Genomic DNA, 16,980 nt, shown 5'->3' on the forward strand with positions numbered 1-16,980 from the left:
ATAAGTTCGAATCCCGAGGGAAGATTTCTGCGTGCAAAGTAAGTTTCAGTGTCAGTTCATAAAAAGGGTCATTAATTATTCAAATCAAAATATCAATAAATCATTCTTTGATTAACAAAAAAATGATTAAAAATAAACCCTAATATTGAAAAAGTATAAAATCACTTTACAAGTAGTCAACGGGCTATTTTACATGATCATTCAAAATCGGCCCGCGGGCCATAAAAAATCACCTCGCGGCCCACGATTAGCCCGCGGGCCATACTTTGGTCCCCCCCTGATTCTAAACAATGTTCATCTTCTGATTTTTTTTCGAAAAAATCCTTACAATTTTTATTTATAGTCATTGAAAATCAGTCAATTAGTTGCTAAGACAGAGCCTCGTAATAAATTGGAATCAAGAAAATGTTTTGTCATTCATTAGTTTGGCAAAGTTTTAGGTTATGATTAGGACTTTTCAGACAATTTTAGGTACAGTGGAAGCAAAAGTTTTTCTTGGATTTTTCTTATTTGAGTTTTTGTTACCAAAAGTTGAATTTCCAAAATACATATTTTTGAGTTTTAGAAATGTTATAGTATATATGTAAAAAAAGCATTTTTTTTTTCGCTTGAGTTTAGGGTGGCGCAAAATCTAGCATCTGAGGTACGATTTTTTAAATGTGTGTTTGGCTGTTGCAAATATTTTTCTAAGTTAATGTTAATGTTATTTTTTTTGTCAGTACTTTGATATTTTGAAAAGTTTTGATTGCAAAACAACTGGGCAGGCGTAAAATGCATTTTAATACACTTTGTTCATTCAAATGTTGCAATCAAGCCCCTTCCTTCGAAAAATAGCCAGTTTTTGCAATTCCAAGATACTTGATGAAGAAAATCAACCCTGCAACAAAATAAATATTCGAAAAGCTGATGAAATCACCTAAAATTTTCAATTTTGGCTCTGTTGGTCGGACTGCTGGTTGCTGAGAAACAACGTATTAAAACTTAAATTAAAAAGCTCCGATTTTTTCATCTTGGAAATTAATGGTTTCATTTTCAATGTTGAAATTGATACTTGTGTGTAATTTTCTGCTCTATTCTATAAAAATATTTTCAATATTTCAAAATATGTCCCAATATTTTAAAATGTTCAATTTCAGTGGTTTAACCCTTTCAAATGGCAAATCTTAATTATTCAAATTTGTTTTTTTTTTTTTGAAAATTTTACAAATCAATGTGTTGTTCTTTACAACGAAAATCAGTCCAATAATTCTAGTATATCAACACTTGAAAAATGAGAGCTGACACTGAGAAAAACTTAATGAGTTCATCAAATTTAAGCGTTAAGAGACCGTGTCTCAGCAACTAAAAAGTAAAAACTAAAATTTTAGAAAGTTTCTTCGTATATATTTTTTGCAGGGACACTTTTCCTTCATAAAGTATGTATGTTGAAAATGCAAAAAACTGATTATTTGAAAGAAAAAAAATATCAAAAAAATATTTTTAGTTAAAAATGAATTACTTTATAAAAACATCTATAAAGTAATTTTCGATTGCAAAATTGATTTTTTATCTAATAAATATTTTTTTTTATTTAGTTTGACAATATTTTTTACAAAAATCGTTTTTTTTAATTTATAATTTATGTCTAGCAGAAAAAAAAATCTTTTTTATTACCCTAAAACACGTTGAAAAAATCGAAAATTTAAAATTTACCCTTGAGAAATAAAATATGAAATAAATTAAATCAAGATTTTTTCCATGTACTTATTCTTTTTTGAAAAGTCATAATCATAAGCTCCAACTTTGTTGAAGATAACAAATTGATCACACAGTTCCTTCTCCAGTTACGAACAACTCCCAAGTTTGAATGGAGAAACCAAACTAAAAAAAAAATACAATGAAAAGTCGATTTGCAAAATCGTAGTAAAATGGCTCTCATCACAACCTACAACTTTGCTGAAAATATGAAATTGTTCAGAAACTCAGAAAACCCCCTGCACTTTACTCAACAATGCCAAAAGTTCATTAACAACTACTCTTTGCAAGTCACTAACGGCACAAAATTATCGGCAAATTGAACGAAAACCTACCTGGACTTCTGTGCATTATAGCATTCCATAATTTATAAAATATTTATCTTAAATCTCAAATTTTAAAAAATACTTCGAATCATTTTTTTAATCATAAAATCATTTAAAAACGTTACATAGTCCACCCTAAGGTGGTTGAAGCCTTCCTTAAAATGATAAATTTATCATTTTCATTTGATAGGGTTGTTAGATCTTCAATCTTTCGAGCGTGTTGGAAAGGTCAAAACTAGCCTCTAATTAACACTTAAAAAAACAACTGCTTAAAACTTTTGATAGTGTTAATAATCCTCGATGTTTCGGGCTTGTTGGAAAGGTCTTTTAAACACCTTTCGAAAAATGTATAACATGACGTGGTTTTCTTGCAAAAAAAACACCCTTTTTAAATTTTTCGGATTTATGTTAAAATCATATTTTTACCATAACTTTTGAAGTACTTTACAAAACTTTATGAAATCAATCAGGGTCTTGTGGGACCCCAAGACGAATCGAATGAGACCAGAACGCTCCAAATCAGTTCTGCCAGTCCGGAGATAACCGAGTGCATTTTTTCGTCGCACGGACTTACAGACATACACTCGCACAGACATTTGCTCAGAATTTGATTCTGAGTTGATATGTATACTTGAAGGTGGGTCTAGGAGGTCGAATTATGAAGTTCATTTTTCGAGTGATTTTATAGCCTTTCCTCAGTAAGGCGAGGAAGGCAATAATGTACGAAAATGAAGTGTAAATTGTATAATGAGCATGAGCATGAGCATGAGCATGGTTGACTGCCAATGAGCTGCTACTCCGTTATTGACAGATCAGCTGAAGTTAAACAATGAATCAAAAATGATCAGTGGGAGCCAACCATCCGTTCACTGTTTAACCTCTGAAGATCTCTACCTTATTAGTCAATACCGGCGCCCTTCCAAGAAACCTGCAGTTCAACGAAAGGGAGGAATGTTAGTCCGATAGTTAAAGTTGCAGACTCATCAAGCACATAGTTTTTCGCTATATACTTGTTGATACCGCTTAAGACCGTTGAATTCACAGCATCTCCTTCAAGCATCACGTGATTAATTTTTTTTTGGGTTAGTAGGATAAGGTATTGGTTTCGATGCCTCCCGAGCTACGACGTTATGGAGAGGACTTTCATAACAGACCCGTCGGCGAGCCTTCCGAGCAACGATGCTATGGGAAGGTCTTTCTGGTTAACACACAAAATCACTCATACACAGTTATTTTGCTCCACTATTCACTCAACGATCCAAATTGTCAATGCGTCTTTAGATCATTATATAGAAATGGCTTTTTCACCGCAAAAAAATAAAACCTTATTCGAAAAATTTAAACACAATTCACCCGACGCCGTGCCTTCCGATCAACGATGATATAGGAAGGGCTTTGAAAATCACAAAAGAGATCACTTTTCACTCCGAACATTTTTACGACCACGCGCTCCTTTGCCAATTATGCACTGATGACGCAGCATTTTCAGAGGGCAATCTTCTCCTCGCACACACAATACACGACAAAAGGCGCACACAAAAAAAAATCACTTTTCACTCCGAACATTTTTACGACCACGCGCTCCCTTGTCAATTATGCACTGATGACGCTGCATTTTCAGAGGGTAATTTTCTCCTCGCAGCACACAATTCACGACAAAATGCGAAACAAAAGGCACACACAAAAAATCACTTTTCACTCCGAATATTTTTACGACCACGCGCTCCCTTTGCCAATTATGCACTGATGACGCTGCATTTTCAGAGGGCAATCTTCTCCTCGCAGCACACAATACACGACAAAAATGTGAAACAAAAGGCACACACAAAAAAAAATCACTTTTCACTCCGAATATTTTTTACGACCACGCACTCCCTTTGTCAATTATGCACTGATGACGCAGCATTTTCAGAGGGCAATCTTCTCCTCGCAGCACACAATACACGACAAAAATGTGAAACAAAAGGCACACACAAAAAAAATCATTTTTCACTCCGAATTTTTTTCGACCACGCGCTCCCTTGGTCAATTATGCACTGATGACGCTGCATTTTCAGAGGGCAATCTTCTCCTCGCAGCACACAATACACGACAAAAATGCGAAACAAAAGGCACACACAAAAAAAATCACTTTTCACTCCGAATATTTTTTACGACCACGCGCTCCCTTTGTCAATTATGCACTCCGCACTAATGATGCCATTATTTAATTATAATAACCACGCACCCAAGCACACAAACAGCGACACAAAAGAAAAGAAAATGAGCATGCAAAAACAAGACAGCGCGTCCCCGTGGTCAGCGCACTAATGATGCCATTATTTAATTATAATAACCACGCACCCAAGCACACCAACAGCGACACAAAAGAAATGAAAATAAGCATGCAAAAACAGGACAGCGCGTCCCCGTGGTCAGCGCACTAATCATGAAGTGTAAATTGTATAATGTGTGAAAAACACATAATTAATAAGAATGGTTCTGCAAAATAAAAAAGATGAAATTATGGATCATCAGTGGCTCTATGGCACCAAAATTTCCTTTGAATTTGATTAAAATTCAGAGCAACAATCCTCTGGTAACGCATTTCCTAAGCACGGTGTAATTGCAACAATTCCATTAATGCCCACCTAATTGAATTTAACAATGTAAATGCTATGCTAATAAACCCTCCGCCCTTCTCGAATACTGCTTGCCATTTTCCCTGGCGTGCATATAAAGCTAATCAATGTTCTCCCACCAAACAATGTATTGAGGTGGAAAATTATCCTTCCGGCGGCAGACTGAGACTTGGGCGGAGCTCTACAACCCGCAAACCACATCAGTTCACAATAATCTAATTGGATGGATTCATCGGCGTGAACAGGTTCGCTTGCACCTGATTTAATTCAGTTGCAAGACTTTTGCTGGAGGCAATGATTTGATCAAATGATACTTTTGTACAACTAAAATAAGTCGTTTCGAAAGCGAAATCAAGCTTTTGCTTGACACAATGTGGAGCAAGTTTAAATTAAATTCAATCCCACACCCTCTTCTGGTGATGATTTCACGAGATCTGTAACTTTTGCGTCCTCCCTTCAAAGTGGAGTGGCTTAAAATCACAACAATTGAGATTAATTCCCAACTTTCCCGCTATTCGCAGCAATTCGGCACCATCCTGGACGTGGAGATCATCTTCAACGAGCGCGGCAGCAAGGTACGTTGATCGTTTTGTTTTACTGTCCACAGTTTTTTTTTTTTTTTTCGTTTTTAGTTTTAACTATCTCGAACCCCGCTAGCAGGCAGCAGTAGCAGTCACAGTCAGTGCTGGTGGTTTAGTTGATTTTTAATTAAATAAAATTCCACCTGCAGGAGATAGCAGAGGAAACAGACAGCGTCAGGGCAAAGTTGGGAGCCTGGTCCAGCCTGGTTTCGTGTTAGGATCTGAGTTTTCGCGCAGAGATTACGAAAGTTGTTTTTTTAATTTTGACGGAATGAAAAAGTTGCTGGTTAATGAAATTTGTTTACCTTGAAGATTGACGGGGAGGGAAACATTTTCGGTTTCTGAAATGTTTTATCGAGTTAAAAAAAATGCAGTAAAATCATGTAAAAAAAACTTGATTCATGTTAGCTTCAGAGGTTTCCTTTATGTTTGATTAAACTGCTCATCTCTCCGGAACTTACACTGGCATGGTAATGCTGAACTCCTCTCTGGAGCCACCAAATTGTCGATTTTCACCAAATTGCCAGCGATTGTTCCCCCTTAACACAATCTTCAAGGTAGTAACAAACGCCTCAATCAGCACTCAATTAAAGCTGTTTCAATTCAATTCAGAGAAGCGCGTACAATTCATAAAACGAGAAAAAGAGAGAAAAAAGTTTAGAAACCAATCTCATTTGCGATTCACTTAACCCGCGGCAGAATTAAACGCAGCTGACTTTTGTAATTAGAGAAAGCACAGAATGTGTTTGTGTGTGTGTGTGTGTGCAAATGTTGATTAAAAACTCTGTTCAACGGGGAAAATTAATTAAAAATTTGCACCCGTCCCGTCAGTTATGGCGGCGGCGCTCGTAAAGTCGTGATTAATTCGCAAGAAAAATCCTGGACCTCGTGGATCCTTTTAATTGGTGGAATGTGCACAAAAGGATTGGTTTGTTAACTTTTTTATCTCCCGTTCTCTACTTATGCAACATCGGTTAGTTCGTTTGTTAGGATTATGACTTATTCCTCCCTTCTTCCCCCAACAACACCCCAACCAGATTCAGGTTAAGCTAGCACAGGTCTCGTTAGGTCACGATTGATCCCATTATTACATAAATGAAAAAAATGAAAATTACGCTTAAAAACAATTTGCAATCAAAAAATATAATCTTTTTTTTCTTTTGTTTATATATATTTTAACACCTTTTTTTGTTGTTTCTTTTTCCACTTTTTTTATTTCCTCGTTGGTTTCTCTACATACTACCAGAGTTTCTTCTTACTTTGTACTATACTTTCTTTTTTTGGTTCGTTTCTTTCTACTCATACATAGTTTCTTTTGTGTACTTTTTATGAACTGCTATAGTTGAAGAGATAAAGTTTACGAAAAAAAAACAACGACTCCCAAAGAAACGCTCACCTTCACATCACACCCAAAATACACACACACTCACCATCGTTATCATTTTTCAGTTTTTTCCTTTCTTTTTCTAACCTTGCAACTGCGATTACTCGATTTCTAGCGCCGTTTCTTTCACATTTGATGCTCGAAAGTTTTCATTTAACGCTCTCTCTCTATCTTTTCTTCACTCTACTTACTGTACTAACCCAACTCTATCGAACACACACAGAAATACACAAACATAGCCTGATTGTTGCCAATGAAAGTTTAATTAGACATTTTTGGTTGAAATTAAAAATACTTGAAAGCTCTATCTCTGTCTCGAATCATCATGCTCATCCCCGCGGAATGTGTCATCGTTTTCATCACTCTGCCTGAAATGTTCTTAGTTGGAGTTATTCCAAAATTGAGTTTCCTTTACGCTTTTAATTGTCGATTTTGTGGTTGTGGAACGACGCAGAAAGAAAGGATTTGAGAGTGGCATCTTCGGTTTTTGTTTTGTTTCTTAATTGGAATGTTTTTGATGGAAATTCGTGTGGATTGCTTAGACGAGCAGTTTTACGTGCTTTTTAGAGGTTAGTTTTATCCATTTTATGACAGATAAGTTCGAAATTATTACAAATACGTGGCATCCCTCCGGACTTGCCACCGACATGATAATGCCGGAGAGATAAATGAATCTTCGTTAAAAAAAAGTTCTCCACTTCATTTCAAAGCTGAACCTCAAATCGCTTCGCTAAATTGTGTGCCAATCTCTCTCTCACTCTCAATTACGACGAGGGGTCCGCAAAAGCGCAAAGTTAAATAATCGGCTCTCGAGACTTGATTCTTTTGTCAATGTGCGCGCGCAAATCTGTTTACGAAAGATGATTAAAACTTGGATCGAATGTAAACAAATTCGCTCGACTGCCGAGCAGATGAAAAGAACTTGCGTTCGTTGTGGCAAAGTTTTGCCTCCACCCGCCGCCCAGGGTACGGGGACGAAAACTTTTAATAAGAACGTTTTTTCTCCGGTGACTGGAGTCGCTCTTTCCTAATTTCTGTGTCTGAAAATTGCGGATTTATACACATCGTTTGGTGGATTTGGCATTACGACTGTTTTTTTTTATCTTCGGTGTGTGTGCGAGTTTTGTTTCGCTCGGGAAAAGTTTTTCCCGGAGTGAAGTTGTAACAATAAAACCGCAGTTTTCTTGGAAGTGAGACTTTCAGTTCAGGATGTGTTCTTGACGTTGTTTCCATTTGCGATTCCGTTTATTTTGATAAAATTAATATGGCTTCAATTGTGAAAATTTTGATTTTTTTGGATACTCGAAGTTAAAACTTCGAAAATTTAATTCAAAAGACAGTGTTGCCAGATCATCAATCATTATAATCAGGGCAAATCATTTTTCAAGCATATAAGTGGGTCTGGAAGTTATTTTGATTAAATTAACAACTGATTTTGAAATAATAAAGAACAATTCTCTGAGGTTTCGATCATTCGATTTTTTTTAATTTTTTTTTAATCCTGCTTAAACTTTTTTGGTGCCTTTGGTATGCCCAAAGAATCCAAATAATTTTCCATACAAATTTGGCAGCTGTCCATACAAAAATGATGTATGAAATTTCTAAAATCTGTATCTTTCAAAGGAATTTTTTGATCGATTTGATGTCTTCGGCAAAGTGGTAGCTATGGATAAGGACTACACTGAAAAAAAAATGATACGCGGTAAAAAAATTGTGATATTTTATTTAATTTATTGTCACTAAAACTTGATTTGCAAAAAAGGCTCGGTGTGTTTTCAAAAAGCCGTAAGAGCCACCATGACCTTCCACACTAATATTCGTTTTTCTCCAAAATGTAACAAAATTTCATTGTTTTTAGTTTGGGGCACATGAAAGACGTGTAGATGAACAGTCTTAAGCATTTTTGAAATTGGGTTTTCGTATGTAGATGGAATACCGATGCAAAAAAGGCTTTGTTTACCATTGGCTCTTACGTTATTTTTTGAAAACTAATCCCAGATCATTTTTAATTTTTTTTTATTTTTTGATATGTTTTAGGGGACATCAAAAGCCAACTTTTCAGAAATTTCCAGGTTGTGCAAAAAATTGTTGACTGAGTTATGTTTTTTTAATCGATACTGTTTTTTTTAAATCAAAATATTGGTCGCAAAAATTTTTCAACTCCATTTTCCGATGTAAAATCAAATTTGCAATCAAAAAGTACCTTAGTGAAATTTTGATTAAGTGCACCGTTTTCAAGTTAATGACATCTATAGGTAACTTTTTTGAAAATTGTCGAAGTTTTTAATTTTTTTAAATAAGTGCACATGTTTTCCCACTTTTGAAAAAAATATTTTCGAAAAGTTGAGAAAATTTTCTATATTTTGTTATTTTGAACTTAGTTGATACGACCCTTAGTTGCTGAGATATTGCCATGCAAGTGATTAAAAACAGGAAAATTGATGTTTCCTAAGTCTCACCCATACAACCCACTATTTTCTACACAGAAAAAAATATTTCTGTAAATTTACATTATTTATCATGTACCAAAAGGTATCATGATAAATGATGTATATTTACATTAGGTTTATTGGAAATTTACATTAGATTCATTGGAAATTTACATTAGTTTTGAAAATTTACATTAGTTTTGGAATTTACATTAGTTTTGAATTTACATTAGTTCAAATCAACTAATTCTGATTGGCCAATGGGAATGAGCAGCTCGACTTGGATTGCAGTAGGAAAAGGGTGTGGCCTATGTTCTATTTTAAAATGAGGGGAGCAAAAGGAAATTATGATTTTAAAAAGTTGTTTCACAGGTAGGGGACGCTTTCTCGTCGACGGCCAAGTGGAATAACGCTGGACTGGAATCGAACGGACGACGGGTAGGATGTTCGATGTTACTGCTGCTACCCGCTGCCGACTGAGCCATCTTCGCATTTTATAAACGAGCGGCTAAAGCATCAACTTCTTCAGGGCGAGGCTCAGGCAGTGGGCCAGCGAAGTATGAGAGCGATAGAAAGAGAACCAAATATTACTATTTTTAGTTCGGGTAGTTTTGAAGTCGACGTTTGGCAGAAATACATTGGATATATGATTTACATTAAATAGGAATTTACAGGAAGCCGAACACGGGTAGAAATTCATCAGATTTGAATTTCCATGCTCAACGTTTCCATTAGATTCATGATTTACATTAGATTTAGATTTACATTGGAGCAATTTCCATGACTTTTTACTCTTTACATCATATTTCAACATTACATTGAGTGAGTTTACATAAGAAACAGTAATTACGTGCTGTGTAAATTTACATATTTTTTTCTGTGTAATGTCGATATCTCAGTAACTAATGGTTCGATTTTCAATGCTAAAATATGAAACATTCGTGAAATTTTCCGATCTTTTCGAAAACAATATTTTCTTTTTTTTTAATCAAAACTAACATTTCCAAATGACCATTCATTTAATATTATGTATTTTTGAAATGTCAGTCTAGATTTAAAAAAAAATAAATATCGTTTTCGTAAAGAAATTTCACGAATGTTTCACATTTTAACAAAATCGGACCATTAGTTGTCACATTTTGACAGAATCGGACCATTAGTTGTCGAGATATCGATTATATAAAATTATGGGTTGTTTGGGTGAGACTTAGTAAACATCAAGGTTCTGTTTTTAAATCTTTGCATGACAATATCTCAGTAACTAAGGGTCGTATCAACAATGTTTAAAAATGCAATATAAAGAGAATTTTCTCAGCCTTTCAATTTTTTTTCAATAGTGGGCAAACATGTAGAACAAAAACTGTTTTCAAAAAAGTTGCCTAAAAATGGCTATAATTTGAAAACGCGTGCACTTTATCAAAATTTCACTTAAGTACTATTTGATTGCAAATTCAATTTTACATCGAAAAATGCAGTTAAACATTTTTGCGACCAATATTTCGTTTTTTTGAAAAATTTAATATTGATTCAAAAATTCATAACTCGGTCAATGATTTTATTGCACATTCTGGAAATTTATGAAAAGATGGCATTTGATGTCCTCTAAAATATTTCAGAAAAAATAAAAAGAGTGTTGTTTTGCAAATCAAGTTTTAGTGACAAAAAGTAAAATAAAAATAACCATTTTTTACCGTGTATCATATTTTTCAGTGTAGTCCTTATCCAAACTACTCCTTTGCTAAAGACACCAAATCGATCAAAAAAATTTCATAAAGATACAGATTTTGAATCTTCATATATCATTTTGTATGGACAGCTGCCAAATTTGTATAGAAAATTATGTGGACAAACTAATGATGCAAAATTGCTTCTTTAGCTATACCGAAGGCATCAAAAAAGTTTCAGCTGGATTTAAAAAATTAAATTAAAAGAAAGACCGATTTCGTAGAGAATTGTTCTGTACAACATTTCACTCCCATGTTCATTACTTAACAGTCTAGACAGATCTTCAATATTTCAAAATGTCAAAGTATTTAAATTGGTAAGAATTCTTTTAAAAAAACTACCCTTTTGTAATAAATTCTAAGTTTCCATGAACTTCGCAAACCACGTACCATTTCGTGTAGAAGCTTCAACCATAATGACACTGAAGTGGTCCTTCATCTGTCCTAAACCTGGTAACACTCAAGTATCAACTGAATGGCGTAAGAGAGCACTTGGAAAACTGCAATTTACTACACTTCTCCGATGTAAACAAACCCCTTTTGGGGACTTGCTACGACCGAAGTACAAACCACACCGTTCGACCTCAGAAGCTATTATTTATTAAGTTATCAGAGGTGAGAACGAGTCAACAACTTGCTGCTACCGGAGAGCAGCTCTGTTCCGAGTGATGTCTTCCCTGTCATCGCCATTTTGAAAGCAGCCTTTTACGACTTGCTCGTAGTACTTCGGGATGACCTGATTCTGGCACTTGTCGTAGGAATGGGCCAAGTTTGCATGGCACTTTTCGCAAGATGGGACGACGACATCAAACGTTCAATTAATCTTTGTCCCTCTATCTCTCCGGGCTGGACACTGACATGGTGCTGCCGGAGAGATATATGAATCATGGCATGGAAAAGTTATTCATTGGATTGGCGTGGGATCAGTCGGAAGGAAATAATCCTGGGCATGATTGGGGAACAGTTTTGATGTAAAGAATGTCATTTGATGACTCTTTGTACGATATTGGTCTACGAAACTGGAAATTTTGTATCCAATTATTCAAATCTGATTACCCTAACCAAGTTTGGACTTTCATCCAACAGCAAAATCAACTTCGGACAATCCCAAAAGACCTTCCGCCCAAGTTCGCTCAATTAAGCACCGAACAGAGCTTATTACTGACCCTCTAAGCCCCGATGGCATGTCGTCCTGCCGCTGGTGTGTGGGCTTCGGACTAAATTATTCATAATAATTCGCTCTTCCGAACTCAATAAACAACTTTTCATCCCTTTTGCTAGGTTGGGGGTTGATACCTTTCACCTCCCGCACCCCAAACTGATCCCATCACATTTATCATTCATTCAATTACGCTTCGGCTCATTAAATTATAATTCCCTTCACCCAAATCGCACCACACAGCAAAAAAAAAAAGAGCTCACCAGTGTAACCTCTGTCATTGTCAGTGTTGTATTTACATGATTTTTTCCACCCGAACATTTTCCGGACCAAGGGGCAGCGAGGGGGCTTCATTAGACCCCATTTTCGCTCGACGAAAAACTCCGGCAAAAACTGTCTCGAGCAGCATAAATTTTCGTGATTTACAACCCAAAATCCACACCACACCACTCCGAAGGGGAGATAAAATCAGAAACACAAATTTTCCGGAAAACAACCTGGAGGCGGTTTTACCGTTACTCCTCCGACTCTCGAAGTTGGCCAAGTATTGAACTTTAACTTTTTGGCTCGTCTATCTTGCCTCCCGGTAAAAAGCTCTCGCTGACAATTTACTGTTTACCCCGCAACTTTGTTCAATTAACTTTGGCTGGGTTCATTGTTTCCATCTTTGGGCCAGATATTTTCAATTTTATCGGGCAATTCCTTGTGGTGAAAGGAAAGGGATTTTTGAGATTTGAATTGAAAGTTTTTAATTGCCTCATCTCGGATTCCGATTGAGTGCAATTAATCGATAATTTACTAACAAATTGACGTAAAATCACAGCGAAAAAGAGATCATATTCACCACTTTGCCAAAAACTTTATTTTTATTTTTATTTATCAATTTCGATTGATAACAACTTTTTGAAACTTTATACCTATTGATAAAATGCATAATATTACCTCTACAAATATGTAATTTTACTAGTTTTTACGTGTAATATTATTTATTTCAAATAAAATGACGTATAATTACAGCGAAACAGGGATAATGTTCACCAACAAACCTTTAAAATTTAATGATGTTTATTGTGTCATGCTTTGCCAAAATTTTATTGTTTTTATCGAATTCGATTGATAATAATTTTTAAAGTTTAATCTTATAAACTTAAGGCCGATGCAAATATTTAAACAAGTTTTTGTCCCTCGGCCCTGGCCGAGGTCAAGAGGGGGAGGGGGGCAAAAAATTAAAAAAAATAAAAATTTAAATAACAAGCCATAGTCTTCACATTTAAATTAAAAAAAGTGTTTTAAAATGCATTTTACACTAGTTCAGTTGTTTTGCAATCATTAGTTTTCAAAAAATCTAAGATCTGACAAAAACAAAATTGTATCGAAAAAAAAGATTTTGCATCGAAAATTTTCAAAAAATCTTAAGATTTTTCATAAACCCAAACATGCTAAAAATGATTTTAAACGCAGGAGAATGTATTTTAATTTGATTTCAGCTGGTTGCAATTGAATTTTCATTAAAATTTTGAAGTTTATTATAAAAATATTTTTTTTGCCCCCTGATTTTTCGGGCCAATTTTGAAGGGGGGGGGGGGTGACAAAAACTTTTAAAAATATTTGTACCAGCCTTAAAATTATGAAAATTTACTGGATTTTACGTGTAATATTACTTATTTCAAATAAATTGACGTAAAATTACAGCGAAAAAGGGATAACATTCACCATCAAACCATCAAAATTTATTGATGCTTACAATGAAAAGGTTGACAATCCTTTGCCAAAAACTTTTTTTTTATCAAATTCGATTGATAATATTTTTTTAAAGTTTAAACTTATTGATATTTTTCAAACTAATATTATGTTTATATTATTATGTTTATCATTTAATAACCATAAAGCACAGATAGTCGTGCGGACTGAGGCGCAGTTTTCTCCGTGTTTGCTGGGTTCGAATCCCACCGGTTTGATTTTTTTGTTTGCATGCGGTTTTACCGTTGGATTTTTTACTGTGTAATTTTATATTGAAAAACATAATAATAATTTATTTTTATTTTTTTGCTGTGAAGGGTAAATGCCAATTTGAGCTTGATATTTCGGTCAAGTAGGTTTCTCATACAGCAACGTAAAAAAAATCATCATAATATTACATCTGGGAATGAGTACACCTTTAACTTTAAACTAAATAATGTTATCTCTCAAAATGTGTAAATTTACCTTTTTATTTTACCTTTTTGATGCTTTTTTATTGTTTTTTAAAACTAAAGTTGAGGTAATATTACATTAGAAGACGAAATATTACATCACCAAATTTACACCTTCAAAATTCACTTATTGTTCTTCTGTGCGATGTGTTACATCTTTTTACATGTAATATTACATAAAATGCCGTACATGTTAACCCGGGCATGGTCTTCGGGTCTATATGACCCAAGAGCATGATAAAAGTTATCGTAACTTTTGACCTTTGGCACTTACAGAGCTGAAATTTCTTGACTTTGTGTATCTTACCAAGACACACATTTGAGCCAAAATGGACTTCCGGTGGCTACCGGAAGTGCCCCAGAAAAAAGTCACACTTATGGTACTCGGGTCTATATGACCCAGAAATGTTTTGGCTGCCAAAATTCGGAACCTTGACCGATTTTGGATGTCTTGGCCGCAAATGAAAGGTTTGAATGTCTACTTTGCGATTCCGACTAGCAGAACCGGTTTTGGGCACTGTGGCCACCGGGAACCTGCTACAACCGAAAAAAGTCCTTTTTGAGGCCCCGACTTTGAGGACCTGTATCTCCGGAACGATAACATATAGCGGGTTGCTTCCAGTTGCATTTGACGGGTAATAACCTCAACTTTAAGCTCCCGTAGAGATTATTTGTCAAAAGTGGACACCGGTTCCGTTAACCCGGAACATCCGAAAAACATGATTTTTTCAGCTTTTGTTATAAAATCAACACACTAGTAAATTTTTTCAACCGGATTTTTTGTAAATCATTACATACGTACACTACATACTACCCCTGACTGTTTGGGATCGTCCCCGCCAACTGTGGCCAATCCGGAACCGGTTCCAGGGTACCACCAAAACGGTTCCAATAATGGTATCGCTAGAAACCCGTCATGTTGCATATCAAACTTCATGAAATTGAAAATTATGACCATCTGAGTTCATGCCGATATCCTCTGACTCAACTTGGTCATGCTGGAACCGGTTACCGGTGGCCAGTGGGGGACACTTCCGGAGTATGCGAGGAAGGATATCATGCGACATATCAAACTTCATGAAATTGAAAATTATGACCATCTGAGGTCATGCCGATATCCTCTGACTCAACCTGGTCACGCCGGAACCGGTTACTGGTGGCCACTGGGGGACACTTCCGGAGTATGCAGGAAGCATATCATGCGACATATCAAACTTCATGAAATTGAAAATTATGACCATCTGAGGTCATGCCGATATCCTCTGACCCAACCTGGTCACTCCGGAACCGGTTACCAGTGGCCACTAGGGGACACTTCCGGAGTATGCAAGGAAGCATATCATGCGACATATCAAACGTCATGAAATAGAAAATTATGACCACCTAAGGTCTTGCCAATATCCTATGACTCAACCTGGTCACGCCGGAACCGGTTACCGGTGGCCACTGGGGACACTTACGGAGTATGCAAAGAACCCTACCATGCGACGTATCAAACTTCATGAAATTGAAAATTATGACCATCTGAGGTCATGTCAATATCCTCTGACCCAACCTGGTCACTCCGGAACCGGTTACCGGTGGACACTGAAGGACAATTCCGGATTATGCAAGGAAGCATATCATGCGACATATCAAACGTCATGAAATAGAAAATTATGACCACCTAAAATCTTGCCAATATCCTATGACCCAACCTGGTCACGCCGGAACCGGTTAATGGTGGACACGGGGGGACACTTCCGGAGTATGCAAAGAACCCTGCCATGCGACGTATCAAACTTCATGAAATTGAAAATTATGACCATCTGAGGTCATGCCAATATCCTCTGACCCAACCTGGTCACTCCGGAACCAGTTACCGGTGGCCACTGGGGACACTTCCGGAGTATGCAGGGAAGCATATCATGCGACATATCAAACTTCATGAAATTGAAAATTATGACCATCTGAGGTCATGCCGATATCCTCTGACCCAACCTGGTCACTCCGGAACCGGTTACCAGTGGCCACTGGGGGACACTTCCGGAGTATGCAAGGAAGCATATCATGCGACATATCAAACGTCATGAAATAGAAAATTATGACCACCTAAGGTCTTGCCAATATCCTATGACTCAACCTGGTCACGCCGGAACCGGTTACCGGTGGCCACTGGGGGACACTTACGGAGTATGCAAAGAACCCTACCATGCGACGTATCAAACTTCATGAAATTGAAAATTATGACCATCTGAGGTCATGTCAATATCCTCTGACCCAACCTGGTCACTCCGGAACCGGTTACCGGTGGACACTGAAGGACAATTCCGGATTATGCAAGGAAGCATATCATGCGACATATCAAACGTCATGAAATAGAAAATTATGACCACCTAAAATCTTGCCAATATCCTATGACCCAACCTGGTCACGCCGGAACCGGTTAATGGTGGACACGGGGGGACACTTCCGGAGTATGCAAAGAACCCTGCCATGCGACGTATCAAACTTCATGAAATTGAAAATTATGACCATCTGAGGTCATGCCAATATCCTCTGACCCAACCTGGTCACTCCGGAACCAGTTACCGGTGGCCACTGGGGGACACTTCCGGAGTATGCAGGGAAGCATATCATGCGACATATCAAACTTCATGAAATTGAAAATTATGACCATCTGAGGTCATGCCGATATCCTCTGACCCAACCTGGTCACTCCGGAACCGGTTACCAGTGGCCACTGGGGACACTTCCGGAGTATGCAAGGAAGCATATCATGCGACATATCAAACGTCATGAAATAGAAAATTATGACCACCTAAGGTCTTGCCAATATCCTATGACTCAA

General features: G+C 36.5%; 1 protein-coding gene across 11 annotated transcripts in view; it reads left to right on the forward strand.

The window, feature by feature from the left end:
* LOC6044582 (RNA binding protein fox-1 homolog 1) overlaps nt 1-16,980 on the forward strand; it is a 520,873-nt gene that overhangs the window by 402,491 nt on the left and 101,402 nt on the right. For all 11 annotated transcript variants that reach the window (XM_038261802.1, XM_038261801.1, XM_038261808.1 and 8 more), the window contains one exon: nt 5,203-5,256. In XM_038261802.1, coding sequence (XP_038117730.1) covers nt 5,203-5,256 — 54 coding nt within the window. The remainder of the gene's footprint in view (nt 1-5,202; nt 5,257-16,980) is intronic.

This window comes from Culex quinquefasciatus, chromosome 3 (genome assembly GCF_015732765.1).
Source record: "Culex quinquefasciatus strain JHB chromosome 3, VPISU_Cqui_1.0_pri_paternal, whole genome shotgun sequence".
Classification (NCBI taxonomy): Eukaryota; Metazoa; Arthropoda; class Insecta; order Diptera; family Culicidae; genus Culex; species Culex quinquefasciatus.